This window comes from Colletotrichum orchidophilum (assembly GCF_001831195.1).
Source record: "Colletotrichum orchidophilum strain IMI 309357 chromosome Unknown Scaffold_136.1, whole genome shotgun sequence".
NCBI classification, from domain to species: domain Eukaryota; kingdom Fungi; phylum Ascomycota; class Sordariomycetes; order Glomerellales; family Glomerellaceae; genus Colletotrichum; species Colletotrichum orchidophilum.
Genome location: NW_019173092.1, coordinates 93,036 through 114,416, shown reverse-complemented (window position 1 = coordinate 114,416; position 21,381 = coordinate 93,036). Strand labels below are relative to the sequence as shown.

General features: G+C 52.9%; 10 protein-coding genes across 10 annotated transcripts; 6 read left to right on the top strand and 4 right to left on the bottom strand.

Annotated features, from left to right (window-relative positions):
* Window positions 1–638: 638 nt before the first annotated feature.
* Window positions 639–1,774, top strand: CORC01_11908 (ribonuclease T2 family protein; the record flags this gene model as incomplete). The annotated part of the gene is made up of 3 exons (XM_022623530.1): window positions 639–958; window positions 1,072–1,206; window positions 1,318–1,774. 3 exons carry the CDS (start codon window positions 639–641, stop codon window positions 1,772–1,774), a joined length of 912 nt encoding a protein of 303 aa, XP_022469998.1.
* A 4,374-nt stretch (window positions 1,775–6,148) lies between these two features.
* On the top strand, window positions 6,149–6,931 carry CORC01_11907 (uncharacterized protein; the record flags this gene model as incomplete). The annotated part of the gene is made up of 3 exons (XM_022623529.1): window positions 6,149–6,246; window positions 6,289–6,391; window positions 6,539–6,931. Coding segments are annotated over 3 exons (594 nt in total), but the record flags the coding sequence as incomplete, so codon positions are not given.
* Window positions 6,932–7,066: 135 nt separating this feature from the next.
* Window positions 7,067–9,406, top strand: CORC01_11906 (uncharacterized protein; the record flags this gene model as incomplete). Its single annotated transcript, XM_022623528.1, has 3 exons — window positions 7,067–7,854; window positions 7,930–8,362; window positions 8,417–9,406. The coding sequence occupies 3 exons, from the start codon at window positions 7,067–7,069 to the stop codon at window positions 9,404–9,406; spliced, it is 2,211 nt and encodes a 736-aa protein (XP_022469996.1).
* A 1,576-nt stretch (window positions 9,407–10,982) lies between these two features.
* Window positions 10,983–12,690, bottom strand: CORC01_11905 (uncharacterized protein; the record flags this gene model as incomplete). The annotated part of the gene is made up of 2 exons (XM_022623527.1): window positions 10,983–12,354; window positions 12,446–12,690. The coding sequence occupies 2 exons, from the start codon at window positions 12,688–12,690 to the stop codon at window positions 10,983–10,985; spliced, it is 1,617 nt and encodes a 538-aa protein (XP_022469995.1).
* Window positions 12,691–14,178: 1,488 nt separating this feature from the next.
* On the top strand, window positions 14,179–14,799 carry CORC01_11903 (uncharacterized protein; the record flags this gene model as incomplete). The annotated part of the gene is made up of 1 exon (XM_022623525.1): window positions 14,179–14,799. The coding sequence occupies one exon, from the start codon at window positions 14,179–14,181 to the stop codon at window positions 14,797–14,799; it is 621 nt and encodes a 206-aa protein (XP_022469993.1).
* CORC01_11904 (uncharacterized protein) lies at window positions 14,239–14,510 on the bottom strand (the record flags this gene model as incomplete). The annotated part of the gene is made up of 2 exons (XM_022623526.1): window positions 14,239–14,289; window positions 14,355–14,510. The coding sequence occupies 2 exons, from the start codon at window positions 14,508–14,510 to the stop codon at window positions 14,239–14,241; spliced, it is 207 nt and encodes a 68-aa protein (XP_022469994.1).
* A 652-nt stretch (window positions 14,800–15,451) lies between the features above and the next one.
* On the bottom strand, window positions 15,452–15,868 carry CORC01_11902 (uncharacterized protein; the record flags this gene model as incomplete). Its single annotated transcript, XM_022623524.1, has 1 exon — window positions 15,452–15,868. The coding sequence occupies one exon, from the start codon at window positions 15,866–15,868 to the stop codon at window positions 15,452–15,454; it is 417 nt and encodes a 138-aa protein (XP_022469992.1).
* Window positions 15,869–15,996: 128 nt separating this feature from the next.
* CORC01_11901 (uncharacterized protein) lies at window positions 15,997–17,976 on the top strand (the record flags this gene model as incomplete). The annotated part of the gene is made up of 4 exons (XM_022623523.1): window positions 15,997–16,159; window positions 16,223–16,383; window positions 16,443–17,574; window positions 17,642–17,976. 4 exons carry the CDS (start codon window positions 15,997–15,999, stop codon window positions 17,974–17,976), a joined length of 1,791 nt encoding a protein of 596 aa, XP_022469991.1.
* A 267-nt stretch (window positions 17,977–18,243) lies between these two features.
* CORC01_11900 (uncharacterized protein) lies at window positions 18,244–19,353 on the bottom strand (the record flags this gene model as incomplete). Its single annotated transcript, XM_022623522.1, has 5 exons — window positions 18,244–18,513; window positions 18,573–18,615; window positions 18,671–19,013; window positions 19,066–19,237; window positions 19,294–19,353. The coding sequence occupies 5 exons, from the start codon at window positions 19,351–19,353 to the stop codon at window positions 18,244–18,246; spliced, it is 888 nt and encodes a 295-aa protein (XP_022469990.1).
* Window positions 19,354–20,568: 1,215 nt separating this feature from the next.
* CORC01_11899 (uncharacterized protein) lies at window positions 20,569–20,925 on the top strand (the record flags this gene model as incomplete). The annotated part of the gene is made up of 1 exon (XM_022623521.1): window positions 20,569–20,925. One exon carries the CDS (start codon window positions 20,569–20,571, stop codon window positions 20,923–20,925), a length of 357 nt encoding a protein of 118 aa, XP_022469989.1.
* Window positions 20,926–21,381: the final 456 nt, after the last annotated feature.

Sequence of the window (21,381 nt, the reverse complement as noted above, 5' to 3'; positions counted from 1 at the left end):
GAAATTTCCCCTGACTTGCTTGATACCTAACAAAGTCTAGCTTCGCATGCGCTGCCTACCGCCGCAACACACCCTTCATCCGCATACCCACAACAGTCATTGGTTTGATTGATGCTTCGGTATCTATACATCTATGGCATCAGAAACTGCTAAGCTTCTCGACCAGAATTCTCAAGGTCCCAAACCTCCAAACTTAGCCATCGCAAATAATCCACGAGCTACCAATCAGCGAATCCAGCGTCGAACGTAGAGCAAGCGCTCAAGCAAGCAAGCAACCAAACCGCAAGCAGCAGCATGTCACCGGACCCACCCCATCCCCACCCTACGATCTGCCCCTCCCCAGATACCCCTGCGTCACCAACCAATCAAACACCCCATCACAAGGCGGTGAGCTCGCCAAGCCACAGCTAGCTCCGACAAACGTCCCCACATGACGGCGGCAGAATCCCCAGACAAGCTCCGCCTCGGGGCAAACCTCCCCAACGCGCAGCCTTCGGGATCCGCGAACCAACGTCACCGTCAATCCCACAATCAATCTTCCCATCTTCCCTTCCCATCAACATCATAATACCTACCCTACCTTACGGGAACCTACAAGCAAAAGAGGGAAAAAAAAAAGACAATAAACCACCACAGCAATGGCGCCCTCCCTCCGCGCCCTCCTAAACCACCTAACCTCAATTCTCCCCCACCTCCCAAACACCCAAACACCCATCACCAGCAGCGTCAGCAACAGCCTCCACAACGCACCAACAAACCCGACAACCCCCTACGAACCCCTCTCCGGAGCGCCCTCGTGCCCAATCGACGGCCCAACAAGCTGCCACAACGCAACCGGCCCCGTCGAAAACGCCTGCTGCTTCGTCTACCCCTCCGGCCGCCTCCTCCTCACCCAGTTCTGGGACGACACCGTGCACGCCGGCGGCGCCGAGGAGGACTGGACGGTTCACGGGCTATGGTAAGTCTTTCGCCTTCCTATCCTCCCCCAAGTACCAGGATCGAATGGGGCCTCCTTGTAAAGTTCTCCCTCGGAAGCCAAGCTTGTGATATCTGACCGGGGGCGAGAAATAGGCCCGATCTCTGCGACGGGAGCTACAAGGCGTTTTGCGGCATGACACCTCATTTTAACAACATCACCGACATCCTGAAGCATCATGGCCAAGACGACCTCTTAGCTTCGATGGAAAGATACTGGGTAGCAGCATAGTAAGGCTCCCGTCCCCCCTTCCCCATTTCCCCCCCTTCGAGGCCCGTGGGTTCTTCCGGCCCATCACCGACCATCCCTCGACATCTACGCTAACAAATCAACGCTTACAGCGGCACAAACAACCACCTTTGGGCCCACGAGTACAACAAACATGCAAGCTGCATAAACACACTCTCCTCATCCTGCTACGACGCCGCATACAACCCAGGCGTCGAAGTCGTCGACTACTTCACCCGCGCCTTCTCCCTCTTCCGCCAACTCGACACCTTCACGGCCCTCGAGAGAGCCGGCATCACACCCTCGAGCTCCAAGCGCTACGCTCTCGCCGACGTCACCAAGACGCTGGAGGACTTGAGCGGCGGCCGCGTGGTGCTGCGATGCTCCGGCCGTGGGCGCGACGTGCTTCATGAGGCGTGGTACAGCTACTTCTTAAAGGGGAGCCTGCAGACGGGACAGTTTGTTCCCGCCGGCGAGCTGGGAAATCATGGTGATGCGAATAACTGTGCCAAGGAGGTCAGGTACCCGCCCAAGAAGTGTAAGGGCAACTGCCCAAACGCGGAACTATAGAACCTTTGTCGAGCTCGGACAGCGCTGCGGATATTACATTGGCGATGCTTTTGGACATTAGCTTTTCCTATTGGGACCTTTGGTTTGGGGATTTCAAGGGCGTTTGGGCAGGGAAGGAGGAGTTTGCGCCGGATCATCAATGATTTCCTCTCTGTCCGGGACCGAGAATTGGAGTGTTGGTCTCTGGCCGTTGAGCTGTAACAATCTACTAATCAGAAACCTCGGTATGTTCGGTAACGCCGATGCGATCATCTTCGATACTGTGAATTCAAAAAGCCGACGGCAAATGACTTTGGTGTTTCAGCCTGCTTGTTGGAGGTAATTGTCCGTGGGGTTTGTCGGATAGCCTAACGCCGACAAGGCTGGAATACCGACGAGAAACTTGAAACAGTCCTTTGAAATGGGATGATGTCTAACCGCATATTGGATGGCTGTTTCTCCCAAACTCGGAGCCAGGTGCAGTTCTTGACGTCTACAGCGGCGTTTTCCGAAATTCGACCTCAGCCACCGAGCGGCACCTCTTAATGACAATGCGCGTTATTTCGCACGTGTGCCGGCCTGATCCACGGCTTCTAGGCTCGACGCGAAGGATTGAGCCTTACAAGGTAAATTTGTCCCTGCCAGCGTGCCAGCCTTGCATGCAGCCGTCAAGAGAATGATGCTGCCGAGTGGCGAGGCGCTGAAGAATACTGATGTATGCCTTATCGGACCGACCGTCGAAACTAGCGCACGCTTGCGCCGATTCGGATTAGAGCATGTGGAGGTGAGAGAGTGGGTCAAGACGGAAGCACAGCATGATATGATTGGGCGTACGTACAGCGTCCTGCCGTGCCTGGCTTTCTTCGGAGTTGACGAGTTGTCAAGACACCTCCGCAGCCCCGACATTGGGCGCTTGCTTGAGCGCTGGTTCGTTGCCGGCATTTGAGACGGGGTGGAGGAGCGACGAAATGCAGGCCATTTCTCTGGGCGCTGTCATCGACATCGACCACGATTAGAGCATGGGCTCCTTGGTCGCCTCGTTCTGGTGCTCAGATCGCTGTCGACTTACTGAGGCTACGTACCTGAAATTCCATTCCACAGACACAGGGAAACCGCAGCGGGCGGGTATCACCAGTTCCGGTGCCCCGAGGTGGACAAGGTGAGAAGAGCAAGGGCTGGAGACGGGCAGACTCTTCAGCCCTGCCAGTTATTACCAGAGGGCACGTAGTGCGATGTAACCTGTCCAAAGCAAGGGCCGTGACCAAACTTCCAAAGCAAGTGGTCGAGAATAGTGGTATTGTCGCCCCTTGTCTCATGTGTTGGATCCAACTGCTGCGCGTATCCTGAGGGAACTTTTTGGTGCTGACATGAGCAAATTCCTTGCTCTCGTCTTCCTACCTCGGCCGCGGGTGTACCGGTACGACGGCGATTGCACATGGTGGCAGCGTTGTTGCATGTTAGCGTTGACCGCTTCTAAAGCGGAGGCAGCCAACATTGTAGCCTCAAAAGCTGCATCGCTGGTCCCCGCCACAACGGGGCTGTTGCTGCTGCAACAACTGCGATCAAACAGCTGCCGTTGAAGTATTGACAAGACTTGAGCGCCTCTCAGATCGGTGTCGTGTGCACACATCGGGGCTCAAGTTGGACGCTTGATTGGGTTGAAGGGATAAGTACGACGTTGTGCCGATATGAAAGGACTCCTTGGGGACAAACAACAGCTGAGCGGCGATAGCGAGTTGAGCAAACTCGTGTACTGGTGACTAGGCTAAGCTGAGCTGCAAACGGCTACCTGCATTGGCGAAGGAAGGTGGCCGCCGAGGGGGTCGTGGTCTGATAGGTGGGCTGAAGCGAATAGAAGCATGGTAGAAGACGCTTTGGAAGGTTCCCTAGTACTGTGTAACCCCAAGACGATCCGGGGGAGGGCAGGCCCATGGGTTAATTGATTGAGGGTGGAAAGTGAAAGTCCCTGAGGTCTCAATCCGGAAAAGACTGGGCAAGATGGCTAGCCATTTTCAAGATTGCCAAGTCAGTCTCTCTGGAACGTACAAACGCCCATCAGGGCGTCTTCAAGATTGCCGCGACCGCTAGACGAGAGCCGACCATCTGTAATTAACTATTGAGCCGTAGCCGGTATTGGTTAGGAGAAAGATCTCGATCCCGTTCTGTGGATTCTCGTAGCATGCCTACCGCAGTCACCAAGGGGTAGTGCGATACACATGCTTATATAATAGAGAGGCAATGTGGTTATTTTGCTCCCGAACCTACCAACTCTTCAGGAAAGTATCGCCCAGTCAGTGGGAATAGACTCTGTGCACGTTGCTGCTCTGAGCTGGCGCCTCCAGCCATCCCAAGTGTCGGACGATCACTATATTGTCGAGGCCAACAAAGTTCATGCTTTGTTAAACGACTGGGAAATAGTGGCCTCGAGAATGGGCGGCTTGAATCCGAGCCCCATCGAAAGACGAGACCGCCGGTATTGAGATGGGCCTTTTGGGGAACGTAACCTGGCAAGGCTCCATCCGTACCGCGCGCTATTGACGCTGCCAGCAGCGAGTCGTCTGTTCGTTTAAGCAGAAGGTTGAGGGGAACAAGCAGCGCCCCAGCGTCCCAGCGTAGGTCAACCCCATGGGCAACCGATCAGTGCGCCGTGTTTGTGGCTGCTGTCGAGGCCGCCGAGGTGCGATGAGGGATGTCCCTCGCACAGTTGTTTCGTGTACCTCTAATTTTCAAGTATTAGAGTCTCATCAAAACAAGAGACAAGAGACGGGCTGGCAGTGACGCCTCGCACGGGAGATTCGGGTGGAACGCTGTAATTATTAGCATCATTACAGGGACGAAGCAAGCTAACGACAAACTACCGCTAGCAAGTCCCGAGGATCCAGCGCCGTGAGACCAGATCAGATCAGACAATGAGCGGCAAACTTCAAAGCGATTTGGCCCCAATTAAACAAAGAGACGGCGTGGCGCACTGGGGTATTTGTAAGGCTCGTTCGTGTGCAGTTGCCAGGTGCCTCGTATGCCGGCGTCGTGGGCAAATTAGTTCTGGCGGTGATGACAAGTCGGACTGGGCGAACTCGGGGAACAGTGGAGGACCCTCACGAGACCGTCACGACGGTCAGCGCAGGTGGCCTGCCAATCAGAGGTGCATGTCGTAGACAGGCAAGACAATGACAGATACATCTACTATGTAGTGTGAAGCGCGAGATGCATCCGACCGACGAGGGAGAAAGTATTCCACCCAGAGGATGGAAAAGCTCTCAAGTGAGGCGAGTGGGAAACCTCAGGTCGACTACAGAATGCGCGTCGGCCGAGTGCGAGTGAAACGTACTGGTCGGGTACCGCGGGAGAACAAGAACAACGCGGCAGGCAACGGCAGCCATCTGCCAGCGGCCGAGAGAGCAGAAGACGGCACCTCAAGCTGGCAGGCGTATTGGTATTGGTACCGGGTGACGGGGAAGTGTGGTGGAGACGTACTTGAGACTGGCGGGCTCCGTCCGAAATGCAACTCATCCCATTCCACAGGAGGGAGAGGGGGGCAGCGTGGCAGCGCAGCGCCGGCTGCAGTGTGCCAACCGACAGTCTGGTTTCTGGTGCCTCGGTATTTTCCAGCAGAACGGACACCGACGAAAGCGGACTCTAGTATTGGCTTGTTCGTTTGGGAATGGGCGTTGCCAGCGATTCGTCGTCTTGGACAATAAGCGCCCCAGCCTTCGTACGACGTTGCAGGCGGCGTGTTCCGTGTGTTTGTGTTGTCGTCACCTCACTTCGGATCCTGCCCCTTGGCTGGCGGTCTGTAAGACTCTGACAGTGTTTGGTACTCTTGCTGGTTTGTTGTTGAATTTGTTGCCTCTGGGATCCTCTGCATTGACCGTGGAAATTTGCTGCGTGCTGGACAATACAAGAAGGGAATAATAGACGGCGCCAACGTACGCGGGGGATGCCTGGAAAGTGAGGAACTCGCCAAGTATACGAGGATGATGGATGGTGGATGGTGGATGGTGGACGGTGGATGGTGGATGATGGATGACAGTACATTGTTAGGTACCTTACAGTAAGCCCACGATGCCTCACTGTGGGGAAACATGTCATGAGATGGTGCTCCTGCAAGTCCTTTGCCCATTGTTTCTGCCCATTTTCGAGGATTTTCTGTGGTTTGTCACCGCATGTCCACAATGCCTCCACACAGTGCAGATGGAGGCCCGTTCTCATCTTGCAAGCTAGCTATCCCTATTTCAGGCTAGCTCCGACACTGCAATGGGCCTAGCAAAACCAGGCGAGATCCACCTAACAGCCTAAGAAAGGCAAGAGGCCCTCTCTGTGCCTACCTGTCGGCTACAGGCGACTCGTGAGCACTGAGGGAGGACTCAGGAGTGAGGACTGAGCATTGAGCACTGCACCGTGGCTGTTTTGTCATCTCTCGACGGGAGTCTCCCGTCTCTTTTTGCCCGGCAGGTTCCCACTCGCAAGTCCATCCCAATTCTTGCCCTGGCCTCTTTTCCACTCCCATTTCCCTCCTCGTCTCGCTCGCTCTCCCGTCCTAGTCCACCCTCCTCCTCCTCTTTCCCTCCGTCCACTTTCTTCCTCCCGCTGCCCACTCAATCACACCACCCAACACGCAACTCTCAAACCCGCAACTCGCTCACTCACTCACTCACCCCCCCCCCCCCCCCCCCCCCCCCCCCCCCCCCCCCGCACAACCCTCCCCCACCACCTCCCTCCCCCTCCTCCCCCCCCCCCCCCCTCCCACCCCCCCCCCCCCCCCCCCCCCCTCCCCCCCCCCCCCCCCCCCCCCCGACCGACCGATCCTCACCGAGAAAAAATCCATTCAGTCTCGCCTTGATCGTCTTCGATCTACGACTTCTTCTTCCCTGCGGCGACGATATCTGTGCACATCCATCGCCGCATTCAAATCTTGGCCATACTTTCCACGCAGCAGGCTTTCTGCACAGACAAACCAAAAGGGTTGTAACGGGCGTCGCAGCCCCGGATTTTGGCACCATCCCCCGCGTTTCCCTCCCAGCGACTGCATACAGAAAGGGCCGAATACACTCTCCATCGCTCACCAACACACCAACACACTCCACGGATCGCTTTCAGAGTCCGAGACGGCAGCTTCCATCACTCTGCACCCTCTCTTATCAATCCTCTTCCCCGCAAAACTCAATCAACGCCCGCTAGACTTTCATTGTCGATGCCAGCGCCTCTACTGACCCGTCGCCGTCGATCGGAATAATTCTCACCTTTTTGTCTCAGAGCGACCGTCGACCCCCGACGACTACAACCGCCACGACGTCTTCACCGTACGTCGCCAATATGACACAGGCCGTCAAGCGGGCCTGCGACGCCTGCCATCGCCGCAAGGTCAAATGCGACGGTGTCAACCCTTGCCGCAATTGCCACACTGCCCAGCTGTCCTGCACCTACAATGCCATCCCACAGAAAAAGGGCCCAAAGGGCTCCCGTGCAAAGGTCATTAGCGAATTGAGGGAAACACAGCGGCAGACCAGTTTGTCGGCAAAGGTCCAGAATCGCATGAACGGCATTCCGAACCCTCCAGGCCCCGTCAGCCTGGCTCCAACCCTCGGTCTGCTCTCGAGCGAACTCGTCAAAGAATGCATCGATTTTTACTTTGCCAACCTTTACGAAAAGATGCCCATCCTTGACCGACGCCAGATCGACCAGCAACTCCCATTCATGGAGCAGAACCGCGACACATACTGCCTACTCACCTCGCTCTGCGCATTCATGATGCTTCAGCCCGGAATGTCAATGCCCACAGGCGACCCCTTCAATCTCGATGTGATGCCTGGTGCCACCATCGTTGCAAGCCAATTGCTTTTGGAGGAGACCCTGCAGGTGCGCAAGGGATACGATTATCTCGATAACATCAGCTTCAACACCCTTGCTACAAACTTCTTCGTCTATGGCTGCTACCACGGGATCGAATTGCACGACAAGGCTTGGTTCTATCTCCGAGAGGCTTCTACCATGATGCACCTGAATGGCATGATCAAAGAGGAGACGTACCATGGCCCTCAATGGGATAACGCCGAATCGTCTCGGAGAAGGCGGCTTTTCTGGTTGTTTTACATCATGGAAAGGTAACGTTTTGTTTTTTGTCATGCATTCAAGCAACGAATGCACATCTTTTCATGTATTAACCGCTGTCTATGTAGATCTCACGCCATCCAACGCCAACGACCTCTGACTTTGCAAGCCACCATAAATCCGCCCAACTCCGCCGATGACCCGAGCGACCCACTTAGCCACCAGCTGAACAGCTTCATCATGCTGGTGAACCTCTTCCGGCCCTTCGACGACGCATTTACAGCCATCTGGAATAAGACTCGTACCAACCTCTATGTGTCTAACCTTCAGAAGCAATTGAACGAGGTCCTCCCCACCTACCTCTGCCAAGATGGCCAGCTATCCGACCTCCGCACCAACCAGCAATGGCTCAAGACTACTGTCTGGCAGTTGACCCATGGAAACTCGCAGAACGAGGACAACATGAACTTCAACTACCCAGTCGATCTGTCCCGCGAGCTTTTGATGACCCTCGCCTCTCACTTCCCTGGTCAAGGCATGGAGTTGATGAGCTCAGGCTTGGTAAGAAATTCTGATCCTCATTCGTTACCCCGGAGTTGCTGACTCAGTGGGCAGATTGAAAAGCTTTTCGAGATTAGCTGTAATATGACCGACTTCCTCGCTGTTCAGCCCGCCGCCCGGGACCCTTTCACTGTCGGCCCCAGGGAGCAGCTCAACCAGACCCTCAACATCGTTGCCGTCCTCCGCCACGGCGACCATCGCTTCCTGCCGCTGTTGTTGAACAAGGTCGCCGACATCATGCCACGCCTGACCAACCCCATGCTGCAGAACGCGCCCGAAAATTCCAACATCAGCAACATTGATATCTTTGATGGCTTCGGCAATGCAGGCATGGCACAGCCGCCCTCCCAGATGCAGATGCAGATGGATACCGACTATGAACGGAAATTTCCCGTCGCGGATTACGAAAAGAAGTATGGTGTATCCGACCTGAACAGCAACGGCAGCGAGACCAATACCATACCTGCCACGTCTGCCGGTGCATCTTCCATTCCTCCAGCGACTACTGCGGACATGAACTCGCCCTACGCTAGTAGTTCTCCCGCCATTATGTCTCCACCTATGGAGTATCCCCACAACGGAATGAACGACTACGGGTGTACGCCGATGTCCGACATGGTTATGAGCCCGACCGGCCAAAACGGATCGGCAATGAATGGTCAAAGCAACATGAATAGCCAGCATCAACACCAGCAGTCGCACCATATGATTCAGAATCATGGTCTGACGGCACAGCAAATGCAGCCAAACATGAGTCAGCACCATACCCACAACATTCAGCAAGGGCAAAACATGGGTAATATCAGCCCACCATCAGTCCAGGCGCAGCAGACAATGCCTACGTCCCATCCTATGGGTCCGGGTGGAAACAGTTTGATGAACTCCATACCGCGTCAGCAACCTCCGCGTACTAGCAGCTATGCTATTCAGCAACAACCGATACCACGCACCGTAGGGGACTTCCATGCACTTCAGCGAGCCAACTCGGATATGCCCGGTCTATCCAGCATAAGTACAGAGATGGACTTCAACTCTTTGCGGTGAATGCTTCAGTGCTGGTAAATGTCATGTGCTCGAATTGGATTTAATTTGGGCATGGCATTGATGTTAAGGTCGAGCCACTTTCCTTTTGTCAGAAGCGCTGGCTTGTTCTATGATATTTTACCAACTTTTAGATCTTTGTTTCTTGCATCAATCCCATCATCTTTGGGATGAGGTGCGGGTTGATACCGCCGCCGCTTGAGGATTAGCGGGGATGGCAGCAAAACAAAAAAATTAGGTGCCATGGGTTTGGGGATTTACGTCGCAAAACATGAACTTCTTGTATAGGCTTAGGGTCTTGGGCACTCTCGCATCTCCCGGCTGGGGCATAGGAACTGGAGTTTTTCGGGCGTTTGAAAGAGCATGCAATGTCAAGAGGAGGATTATAGGATATGGCCGAAGACGCTTGGTTACGCAGGCAGCGGCAATTTTGCCGACTCCCCATGATCGATATGAGAAATAGGAACTCGTCAAGTTTGCAAGCATGCAGTGTTGACATATGTCCGTCTTCTTCAAGGAGCTTTGAAAAAGGAATTCAAGAAATATTTAGATTGACTTACCGCGCCTCCACCCGAGAGAGCCCTTCCCTGCGTGAACGTGATTTTACTCAACGAGCATTTGGATAACACGGTGGCGTCGTCCTGCGCTTCTTGCTGGGGCGATTATCATTTTACACGTAGTACCAGAGTATACTAACACGGCATGAATACTGTTGCACCTAGCTTGCTTACTTTATCTCGGGGGCAATTCTGGGCCAATTACTATCTGCTGTTGGATGGTGCTCGGTAACATGGTTCAGGGAACATCTTCGCGGCTGAACTACTGATGCCTGCCATGATGCTGCATTATGAAGCCTGGGCCATCAGAGTTGAACCAGATAGGCAGTCGAGGGCAGGTCGGCGCACCTTTTTGAGATGACTTTCATATTCTAAAAGGTTTCATGCGTGTTATTTTCTTTGTTTTTGCTCATGACGAGTCGGCTGCTGGCTGGAGGTGTATAAGCTGAGGCGACATGGGTTTTACTCCATGCGAACTTGTTCTATCATAGCTACATTTACCTAACTCTGGCCGAGGCTGTTAAGAAAGTATCCCGAAAGAGGAGGATATGATAGGGTGTAACAGGAATGCGATAGTAACGGTCATTTCCAGCTCGTTAGGTATTGCACTGTTTGCTTCCATTGGATCTCCCGCGATCTGTCAACGTCGCCGCCTCAGCTTGGCTCACCATTCGTAGTGTGTATGCTCGAAATAGATGGGATGAAAGGCTCAAGGTAGTTCGGACATTGGCGGCTGCCGTTCGACAGTAACAGCTGTGTTTGGTCTCACATGCTGATTTCAAGCAACCTTGGTATCATTCTATCAGTGGATGAGAAAAAAACAGACCACTCCCTCCATTACTGAAGCAAGGTAGGGGGTGATATTGCAATGACATTGCTTCTATCTCTGGATACAGAATGGAGTACATAGTGTTCAACCCCGTAGGTGCATGTTTGATGCTATCAACTCGAGCTTGTTGACACACCCCCTCCTCACCCCCGTTGAACCTGCCTGACTTGACATGCATGAGCTGCGAGACACTTCACCTCACAGAGAGCAAAACGTCAGCCCACAGTCTTGCAGCCAACACATCTGTTTCTCGCGCTTGACGATGAGTATCAAGGACTTTCCTCACCACCGAGGGTGACCACCTGCTCCACGGCTCCCAATGTCCCTTATAATACCCGTAAATAATCTTGGTCTCGCGGGCCCCTTGGCCGTAGCGGCTCGCGCGAGAACACAGCGGACTCGTCGCGCAGCGGTCCTCTTGCTGACTCTCCAGCACCCGCACCTGCGGCCCCAAGCTGGTGGTGGCACACGCACCAGCGATCCCGGATCGGACCTGGATGGTAGCCCCAATCTGCAACAAGGCCCTCTCCGCCTGCGCAAAGTCGCCCGCGTCGAGCAGGGCGGTCGCCACCCCCAACAAGATCCTGCATGAGAGCTCGTAGTTGCCTTGCTGCAGGGCCTCGGTGGCGGCTGCGGTGTACCCCGCAATGACGGCGAGGAACTCGTCCCCGCCCACGTTGCCGAGGAGTCGGAGGAGGGAGCACCGCATGATGAGCACGTCTAGGGCGTGCTCGCTCTTGTACGCGCGGTGGTTCTCGTCTTCAAAGTGGAGACAGATGATGGCAAAGATGTTTCTCAGCGTCTCGAGGCGGATGTTTGGGGGCAGGTCTCCGAGTTTACCCCAGACGATACTCAGCGGGTGCTGATCGCCTAGGATCTCGCGGTGGATGCAGTGGATGCAGCGGATCGAGTACTCCAAGACGGTGCCTCGGAGGGTCAGGATGTTGACGAGCATGGAGTAGTAGAACCGCGGCTCCCGGATCCGGAGGACGTGGCGCAGGGAACCGAGCGCGCGGCGGAGGGTGCGGAGGCCGGCTTCCGTCTGGTTCAGCTTGAGGAGGCCGGGGACCTTGCCAATCTCGGTCAAGGTCTGCACGACGTGGATAAAGTCGTGCTCGCAGAGGTGGGCGTCGTCCAGGACCCAGAGGCCGGTCTGGAAGGCGCTGGTGTGGTACGCGCTAAAGATGCGCATAATGTCTTCTTGCCTCTCGACCTCTAGGGTCGGCGTTAGGAGGGAGGGCACGGGGACGATGAAGATGCCAGGGGTCTCGGTGGTCAAGACTGGGCTTGGCGCCGGCGAGGGTGTCCTGCAGGTGATTTTGCGTTTCACGGTAGTGCTCTTGCTTGGCGCGTGCTGTTTCTGTCTCTTGTTCTCCAGGTCCGGCCTGCGCTTCAGGTACTGCTCGACGCGGTTCCAGTCGACGTCCTGGTCTTCGATGCTGAAGCGCGAGTCCTTTCCCGTCGCTTGCCTTTTCCGCTTGAGCTCTAGCATGTGCAGGACTTCTTGCTCCTTCAACTTCTTGTCCAGTCCCCATCGAACGATGCGAGACTTGAACATTCTTTCTCTACAGAATACCCTGGTGGTCAGCTACCTTTTTCAAAGCTTAAAAGTCAAAGAAAGTCATTGATTGCCAAAAAGGCATATAGGTATCTCACGTGGCGAACAAGAAGTGGTCCCGTTCCATGATTGCCATGACCTCCCGCAACGATTTGCCTTCGCTCTGGTAGAGTCGGGTGATGGTGGCTTGCATGCACTTCCAGACCTCCTCCGTGGCGTACGGCGTCCTCTTGACCAGGCTAATACCGGTCGAGTGAGGTTCCGCATCGTTGCCATACAGAGTAGCCGCCACACCCGTCTCGGGGCCCTGAGGGGTTTCACTATTCGCAAAGGTGGAATACATTCTCGACAATCACGGTATGGGCTGGAACGAAGGGAACAAGTTTGATGATTGGAAGAAGTGCCGCCTGGTGCTTGGGCCAACCTTGAAGTTGGGAGAGAGGAGGGGGGGCCTTGCTGACGCTTTCGAGATAACGTTGCCAGGGTCCGGGGACCGCTCCACTGACTGAGCCGCATCCAACGTTACCACGGATCTTATTGGTTTAGAACAAAAGAACTGCGCATGCAATCAGTACCTAGGCAGATTCGGATTGATGCCCCCGGTAATTATGCTACGACGGCTGCGCGTCCCATTGGCTCTGAACAGAAGAAAGTCGCATGTTGGAGCGTAAGTGGGCGGACAGATCCCAACGCCATAGCACAACTATTGCAGTTATTTTTTACATCTCACGAGTTGAGAACAAAAGTCTTTGGCTCTAGCCTTGTTCATCGATGAGGATGGGCATCAAGTCCTACCGATGCAGACTCACGCAAGCGAAGATTTCGTACATCTCTTGAGTTGGCTGGGGACGGAAGGACCTGGCATGGGTGACTTTGATGTATTATGTAGACGAAGAGGACAAATATAAGCCGGTGCCGCAGTGGTCAGGCTAATGCAACGGTACATCTCAATGATTCGAAAGGACTTCGGCTACGGGTGCGTAGACAAGGTATGTAAAAGGAAGGACTGGATCGTGAGGCTGAGAATCCTACCAAGTAGGCTTCCGCAACCAGGTATCTTGTCCATCACGTGAGTTAGTTGGGAGCAGAAGGACTTTACATGAATGTTACAGGTGAGTTATGTAGGCGTAGATGACAAATTCGGCGCCGGGGTGATCAGGCCGATATAGCCGCGGGTCTGAATGACCGGAACGATTCGCCTGTACAGCTGTAAGTAACATACGTGAGTGATAAGAGTGGATCAGGCGCTATAGCACCTTATCGAGCAAGATCCTACCAGCAAAGTAAAGTATCTTGTACATCTCTCGAGTGCAGAAGAGGACGAATGAGAAGCAATGGTAATATCGGGGACAACGGCAACTTCGCGCCGTTGCGACGGTAATGAGGCTGCTGTAGCTACACATCTAGGACAAATGGACTTTGCACTTTAAAAATAGGTGAGGATTGAGGCCCATGTCGCGGCGGTGTAGAATCCAACGAAGGCAGGCTATCACAACTTTACATCTTGTGGATCCTGAAGAGTAAGACTTAGCATGCAATGGGTGGGGATGGAAATACATGCAGTATTGAAAAATGAGGCGGAGTGTAGGACCACACGCAAGGTGTTGGAACATGAAGCTTCAGTTTGGTCTAGGACCCTCCCAATTTCAGTATAAATTAAGGACAAGAAACTCAGGAACTCGGAAGAAATCTTGTTCGTTATCCTTTCATCTGGAAAACCTCAGTATCCCAACTTCCTTAAAAGCCCCTTTTCCAACAGTCTTTAAGCCGTCCACAAGTCCTCTCTTAACCTTTTCGACTATCCCACGACGGAAAACAACCCTAGTACAAGATGCATTACACCAACCTTCTCCTTATCGCCACCAGCTCTGGAGCCATAGCCGCCGGTCTCTCAGACATGATCCCGAAGAGAGCCGTTCGCGGCCTCGAGAACCGTGGTCTCCTGGCATGCGCTGATGTTGTGAAGGATCACAGATCCGTGACCACGGATCTTCCTGAATTGTTTACGGCGTTGCCGACTACCGTCAACAGCGACGATATCCCGAGCATCACGAATCCGTGCGAGTTGCCCACGCTGACAGGCTGGGCCGGCGACGCCTTGTCCTCGTACACCTCCGATTTGAACTCCTGGACGAGTGCCCACAGCAGCGACCTCAGCTCCATGTGGTCCGCTTGCAAGGATGAGGGTTTCGTCCAGAAAATCACTTCTCTCGCTGGTAGACTGTCCCCGGTTTGCTCGGCCGCCCTGGACTTCAGTCGCGCCCTCGACGGTACGACGACTGCGACTGCTACCGGTGCTGCGGCTACTACTACCGCTGCTGCATCTACTGATACCGGTAGCGCTCCCGGAGCTACTGCCGGTACCGGCTCAACAAACGCTGCTCCGCGGGAGACCGGCATGATTTTGGTTGCTGCTGCAGCCGCTGGCGTTGCTTTTGCTGCCATTCAGTAGGGATGGATATTTCTATTTGCTAGTGGAAAGAAATGAGGTTGACAACGCACGCTACTTTGCACCACGGCACGTACGGTTTACACTGAACCACACTCTTTTGGGTTTCGAGTCGCATTTCATTCCGTTGGGGAGGATAACATTTGAAGTGGTTCAGTGTAGGTATCTGATTTGATAAATTGAAATAGATGAGGAATGCTTGTGTCTTCAAGTAAAAGCTCGGCTTCACGTTGGATTCCATGTTGCGGGCCGGTCATCTGAACATGTTGTCTTTTGAAATTTGCATCCTTCACTGCCAGTAGCTTTCCTAACAATTTAACTGTATGCTCTTGATTGCTTCCAAGACGTGCAATTTCCGAGTTTCATGTCTCACCCTGAGCTTACGGTCATTTTCAGGACAGCAGAGATTCATAGCGGCGTGAATCACAACAGGTGATGAGACTTGCCACAGCCAAAATTCAAGGTGAGGCACATCACCTTGCCGTTTCCCTTTTTGCGCAATATCCGGCCCGCGGGATGATCCAGCGTACCTTGATGACAGTTTGTTTCTGCTTCTTGTAATCGCATTTGGAAAGGAGGAGACAACGCCAATCGGACCCTCATGATTCGACAAAGTCCGCACGAGACATCCTGCCAGGTTGAGATAAGCCGGGGTTCACAGACCTATTTTGTCTCTCGCATCGGCTGTCTCAACGCCAGGCTGAACTGCAAAGGCACGGAAGAAGGTATGATTCTGAGACCAACGAAGCCGTGGCGTGGCCAGCTGAAGCGTTGAAGCGGGAGGTCTTCCCCACATGCAGAAACCGGGTTCTGAAAACGCAATTTGGTTTGCGATCCATTGTGAGCGGACAGGGTCGGTAAGACATTTTAGTCTTCGGGACGGTGACACAGGGCTGAGAACCCCAGCTGTTTTCAGGATGGGGAAGAAGGAATGGTGGAAAGATGGCTGAACTTTTGCGGCGTTCCAGTTTGCGATTGGATGTTTTCCGTTGCAAGCGACAACATTAAAAAAAGTACGAGAACTCAACTCACACGGAATTGTCTCTACTTGGCAGTGGTCTTGAAATTGCATATATGTTTGCTTCGTGCACATCTTCTCCGAGCCGTCACGACCCCAGGGAACTCTCAAATTTCAGCACATAATCCAAGACTCTTTCAGAATACTTTCTCTACGTCCATAACCTGGAGACAAGCACCAAAATGGCTCCTGTCGAGACTGATTCTTCGAACGAGAGCAGGAAGCTCGTCCTCTGCTTCGATGGCACAGGCAACTCGTTCACTGGCTCCGGCTCCGACACGAACGTGGTGAAACTGTTGCGCATGCTTGACCGCAATGACAAGCACCAGTATCATTACTATCAGAGTGAGTGGGACATTTAATGCGCAAGACTTCTTTGGACGTTTTCTGACGCGACTTCAAAATCAGCTGGCATCGGAACTTACGATGTCGACGACACCAGTGTCAACAAGGGATGGGCTGGGGAGATGCGCAGCAACATCTCTCAAAAAATCGACATGGGCTTCGGTACCACCTTTGACGCCCATGTAATTGCTGGATATCGGTTCCTCATGCGCTACTACGAGACTGTAAGTGTGATATCGTAATCATCGAGACCTGAGACCATGATGCTGATGACCGTTCGAAGGGGGACAGAATCTACATCTTCGGGTTCAGTCGTGGAGCCTTCACAGCCAGGTTCCTGGCCCGCATGGTCAACACTGTCGGCCTTCTTTGCAAAGGCAACGAAGAGATGGTGCCCTTTGCATATAAGCTTTACCAGAACCATCTAGCCAATGTCAAAAAGAGCGAGAAGAACTCAGAGGGCGGGGCAACCAACACTAGCGATGTCCCCGTGGCCCAAGTCACGAAAGCCAACACTAACGGTACCTACGGAACCATGGAGACGCCCGTGAGCCCGCCAGACACTCCTATCAACGAGGCCTTCCCGAACGCAGTCACCAGCCCCGGTGATGTAAGCCCAAAGTCCACGGGCAGAAAGGTAAGGAGGGGCAAGAGAAACGAGATTGAGGCCTTCAGCAAGACGTTCTGCCGAAAGGAAGAGAGTGACCATGGAAAGGACAATATCAAAGTCTTCTTTCTCGGCATGTGGGACTGCGTGAACTCGGTCAAAGTACTCGAGCAGGCCGGCGACAAGCCGGCCTCGGTCAAGGGTACCGCAACTTTTGTCCGCCATGCTGTCGCTGTGGACGAGTTCCGGGTCAAGTTCAAGCCTGCGCTCCTTGCACAAGATGTCACCAAACCTTCCAAGAAAAGGCACAATCATGTTGAAGATATCAAGGAGGTGTGGTTCCCTGGCAACCATGGCGATGTCGGCGGTGGCTGGTCAGCAATCAAGGATGATCCTACGTGGAAAGCCAAGGAAGCTCAAAGGATCAAAGCTCAAAGGTTGGAGGGCGAGGAGGCCGGAGCCGACGAACATACCTACCCCTTGGACAACCCCACTATTTGGGGCCGGTTTTTGAGACTCATTGGGCTGGGAGAGGAGGAGGAAGAAATCGATGATACGGAGGAGATGCAGCTGAGCGACATTCCCCTTTCTTGGATGATCCGCGAGCTGGAACTCGCGGACCAGGAATATGAGAAGAAGACAGGCAAGACAGGGCTGAAATGGCGACCAAGGCGCTTGAACAGATTCAAAGAGAGCATCTACCAGAATGAGGAGAAGCAGACGCAGGCTCTGAAAGGATGGATTCACGACCTCCTTCGGTTTGGAAACGGGATGGGCTACTTCAAGCCGTTCATGTGGTACCTCCTTGGTAAGCGACTCAACCTCTCAACATCTCCATATCTCGACCAGGCGGCTGACTTGATGAACTTTTGCAGAATTTTGCCCTCTTATCAAAAGATGGGAACTTGACGATAAGAATGGCGGTTGGGCACTCACTACTTTCCCGCTCAACGGGGGTGGACCACGAGATATCCCTCGCAACGCAATCTTGCACGAGTCTCTACACCGACGTCTTCATAACGATGACGACTATCAGCCACAAAACAACCATGGTAACCTGAAGGAAGCTTGTTTGAGGAAAAACCGTGAGCACTATGACCCTCACACGACTCACGAAGGAGACTGCGCCGAGAGTTGCTTCCACAATACTTGGAAATTCAAAGCCCACGGAACTGGCGCAGATCACGTCGAGTCCCTGGCGACGAGCTAGAAAGGCAGTTTTCTTTAGATTGGCTGGTCAAGTGATTTGGCAGAATCCGTGTACGGAGTTTTGCGAGGGACTTCGATGGATAGTTCAGTGGTTGTCGACTCCAAAACTATTTCATTTGGCAGCGAATTAACAATCTCCGCAACTGTATCTGGCCGGAATTTGCTCGAATCAATTACTCTTCAGATATCCATGATAGATAGAGTAAGGTTTCTCAAAGCATCTAAGCCCGGCTCATTCCAAATCCTTCAATCCGAAGAGACAAGCATTTCATTCGTGATGGCCCAGATCTTCTCCGATCATCAAGATAGAAGGCTCCGGTTCTACTTCCGGGAACCCCTCTGGTCTCGGAAGGTTCTTGTATTTAAGAATCTGCTCTGAGATGCCATTCTTGTGTTGCCACTTCAGGATAGGATCGTGTGCCACACACTGCCTCTTGATGTTGAAATCCGGGTACGGGTTTTCTTGTGTCTTCATCCAATTATGTGAGATCAAGTCCAAGCTCGGGTTGCAAGTGAGAGCTTGTAGGAGTATATCTATCTGTTGTTTTTTTTGTCAACAAATTCGGCTCGGTTGTCTTCTGCAGAGTCTGGACTTACGCAATGCTCCAAGTGTGCTTGGTGTCTCCTTGGTGCTATCGAGCTGGCGTAACTGTTAATACACGTTGGCCTTCTGGCACTTCTGCGAGAGAACTTACATGTTCTTGTAATGATTGCCGTAGTAGAAGTCAAAGTAAGCATACTTGCGCACTGCGTTGAGGCAATGCAGTTGATGTTGCATATCGATCTCGACAAGATACTTGTCCGATCCGACGCCCCACTCCTCCGGGATAGAAACAGAGATTTTCGGATCCTTGCCCATCTTCCTGAGGGCATCACCACTTACCCCGAAGTACTCAATACGTGCCATGTCATCCCAGGCTTTGTCGACCACTTCGCTAGGTGGGCCACGCCAAATACGTGGAGGTGAATAATCGTTGAACAGCGTGCCTTTGACTTCGACCGTTTCTAGTATGATGGGAAGATCGTCAAGAATAGGACCTGTAGTGCATGTCAGTATCTAGGTTCAGGTAAGAAACGAAGAGCAGCTTACTGTAAGGCGACACCCGCTTCATTAGTCGAACCGGGTCATTGAGCCATCTCCAAGAGACGAGCAGAACACCGCACGATGTGAGGAAGAACAATGCATTGATCGCAGAGATGATTTTTGACTGAAGGCTCCATCCCCCTCGAAATTGATGTCGAAAATCACGCCATGATGAGTACTTGGATCTGTTATTGAGCTTTTATTCGATTCAAGAGGGCATTTTGCTTCGCTTACCTCGTTGGTCAAATCTTCTGCCGAGTCTCGGTCTGGGACACTCTGGTAGATTTCCTTCATTTTCGTCAAAGACGGAGATGGTGCCGAAGACAAATTTACACTCAAGAGGACTTTTCAACTCGACGTATTGAAGCCGGCTCTCAGACAGAATGTCGGCAGTGTGTCGGGTCTTCCACGCTCGATCCCGAAGAGAAGGATTATGCCGATGATGTCGTGATCAATTGTAATCGTCAGCTGCAATGAAACCACCTGCCGCATACTGTCAAGCCTCGTTTTCAAATTCTGGCAGTTGTTATGAAAGCTAGTCTCTCGTTCTAGGATGGTATAGCGGGCCCGAATTAAAGTAACACATGAGGATCACTGAAGGATGCGCCAAGAGCGAGAAGGATCTGCCAAGATAATGACGATTAAGTACGGATTGAGATCTATTGCTCGAAACTGAGGGGTCGACTCCTCGGCAAAAGCCTTGGGGCGAGGAAAAAAGAAGGTTCGCTTCAAAGTCGGGCAACTTGAGCGGACTGATCACTCGTTTCTGTCTGGTGGATATGAAGTCCCATGGAGTCAGCAACTGCATAGCGTGTCCAAGTGAGGGGCAGGGGGGCGAAAAGAGAGATAACATCCCTCCGGAACCACACTAACTGGTCACACAGCGGCAAGGGCCGGGACCGGGGGTGAATAGAGGTGGCGCTAGCTCTGTAAAGAGCTGAATTGCGGTGCAGATGCTTACTCGACTGGTAAGTTACACTATTTTCCACTTGCCCAGACCTTCCGGGAACACTGGACTACGCCGTGCTTGGCATTATGAGATTTGTCCACACCTTCTATATGGGGCTAGAATATCCAACCCTTGTTGAACTTGGACCAGCCAGTCACAATGTAGAGAAGTGAGTCTGGCCAGGCGCGAATGGCTTCACTGCTTCATCTGAGCTTCACGCAGGGAGTGTTTGGGATGAGAGGCGCGATATTCAGCCGAAGGAATGGAACGAAGGATTTTTAATTGTTACATCGACGGCTTCTGTTCCGGATTGTGCGTTCTGCGGGCGTACAATGGTATTGTATCTTGTCAACGCACGGGGTGCTTCCGACTGGTATGTCGTGATCCTGCCGAGCCGGACAAGAGGCATGGAGAAGCGGGAGTATGGAATGAGAAACAAGACATATAAGGCTACCGGTACGGTGACGATGAAAGTCTTGTCACTACCAGTCCACATTGCTCCCAACCAGTGTTACTGCTTTGAAAACTCAACTTCATTGACCTTCTCACGCCACTTCAAAATGCGTGTTCAGACCCTTCTTACCGCCGTCGCGGCTTGTGCTTCGCTTGCTTACGCCGCGCCAGTTGCCGTTGAGGCGTACGGCCCTCCTCTGAACCCTCATATCCCGGCCGTTGAGTCGAAGAGAGACACGGTCGAAGCCTATGGGCCCCCCACCAACCCCCACATCATCTCGAAGAAAGATGCCGTCGAGGCCTATGGTCCTCCCACCAACCCTCATATCATCTCGAAGAGGGATACTGTTGTTGAGGCTTACGGCCCGCCTCTGAATCCGCATATTCCGGCTGTCGATACCAAGAGAGACACGGTCGAAGCGTATGGACCTCCCACGAACCCACACATCATTTCGAAGGAGTAAGAAAGTCAAGGGAAGCTTTTCACGAAGAGAAAAGCAGGCCATGAATAATTGATGACTGCAAGATGCGAGAGAATGAGGGATGCGTACATTGTAGTGTTAGCTAGTAAGAAGGAACATGATAAAGCCTTTTGGAGACTCAGAACTTTAGAAGTGCGAATCATAGTACTTTGAAGCATGTATCTTGGCATCTGTTCGCATGCTGCGTGTAGAATGTTACTTCCTTAATTACCTATTGGGATGTTTGAATCGAAGATGGAAGTAGGCAGCAGCCATTTGGACCAAGTCGTTTCTACCTACCTATCTCTCTTTAAAATATCAGGGGAAAGGTGACAAAAACAAAAGATTTCCGAAACCGAGAATCGAACTCGGGGCTATGCCTAACCTCTCAAGGACATGAGAGGGCATCATGTTGGCCACTACACCATATCGGATGTTCATGTTTGGTCTGTGAAGACT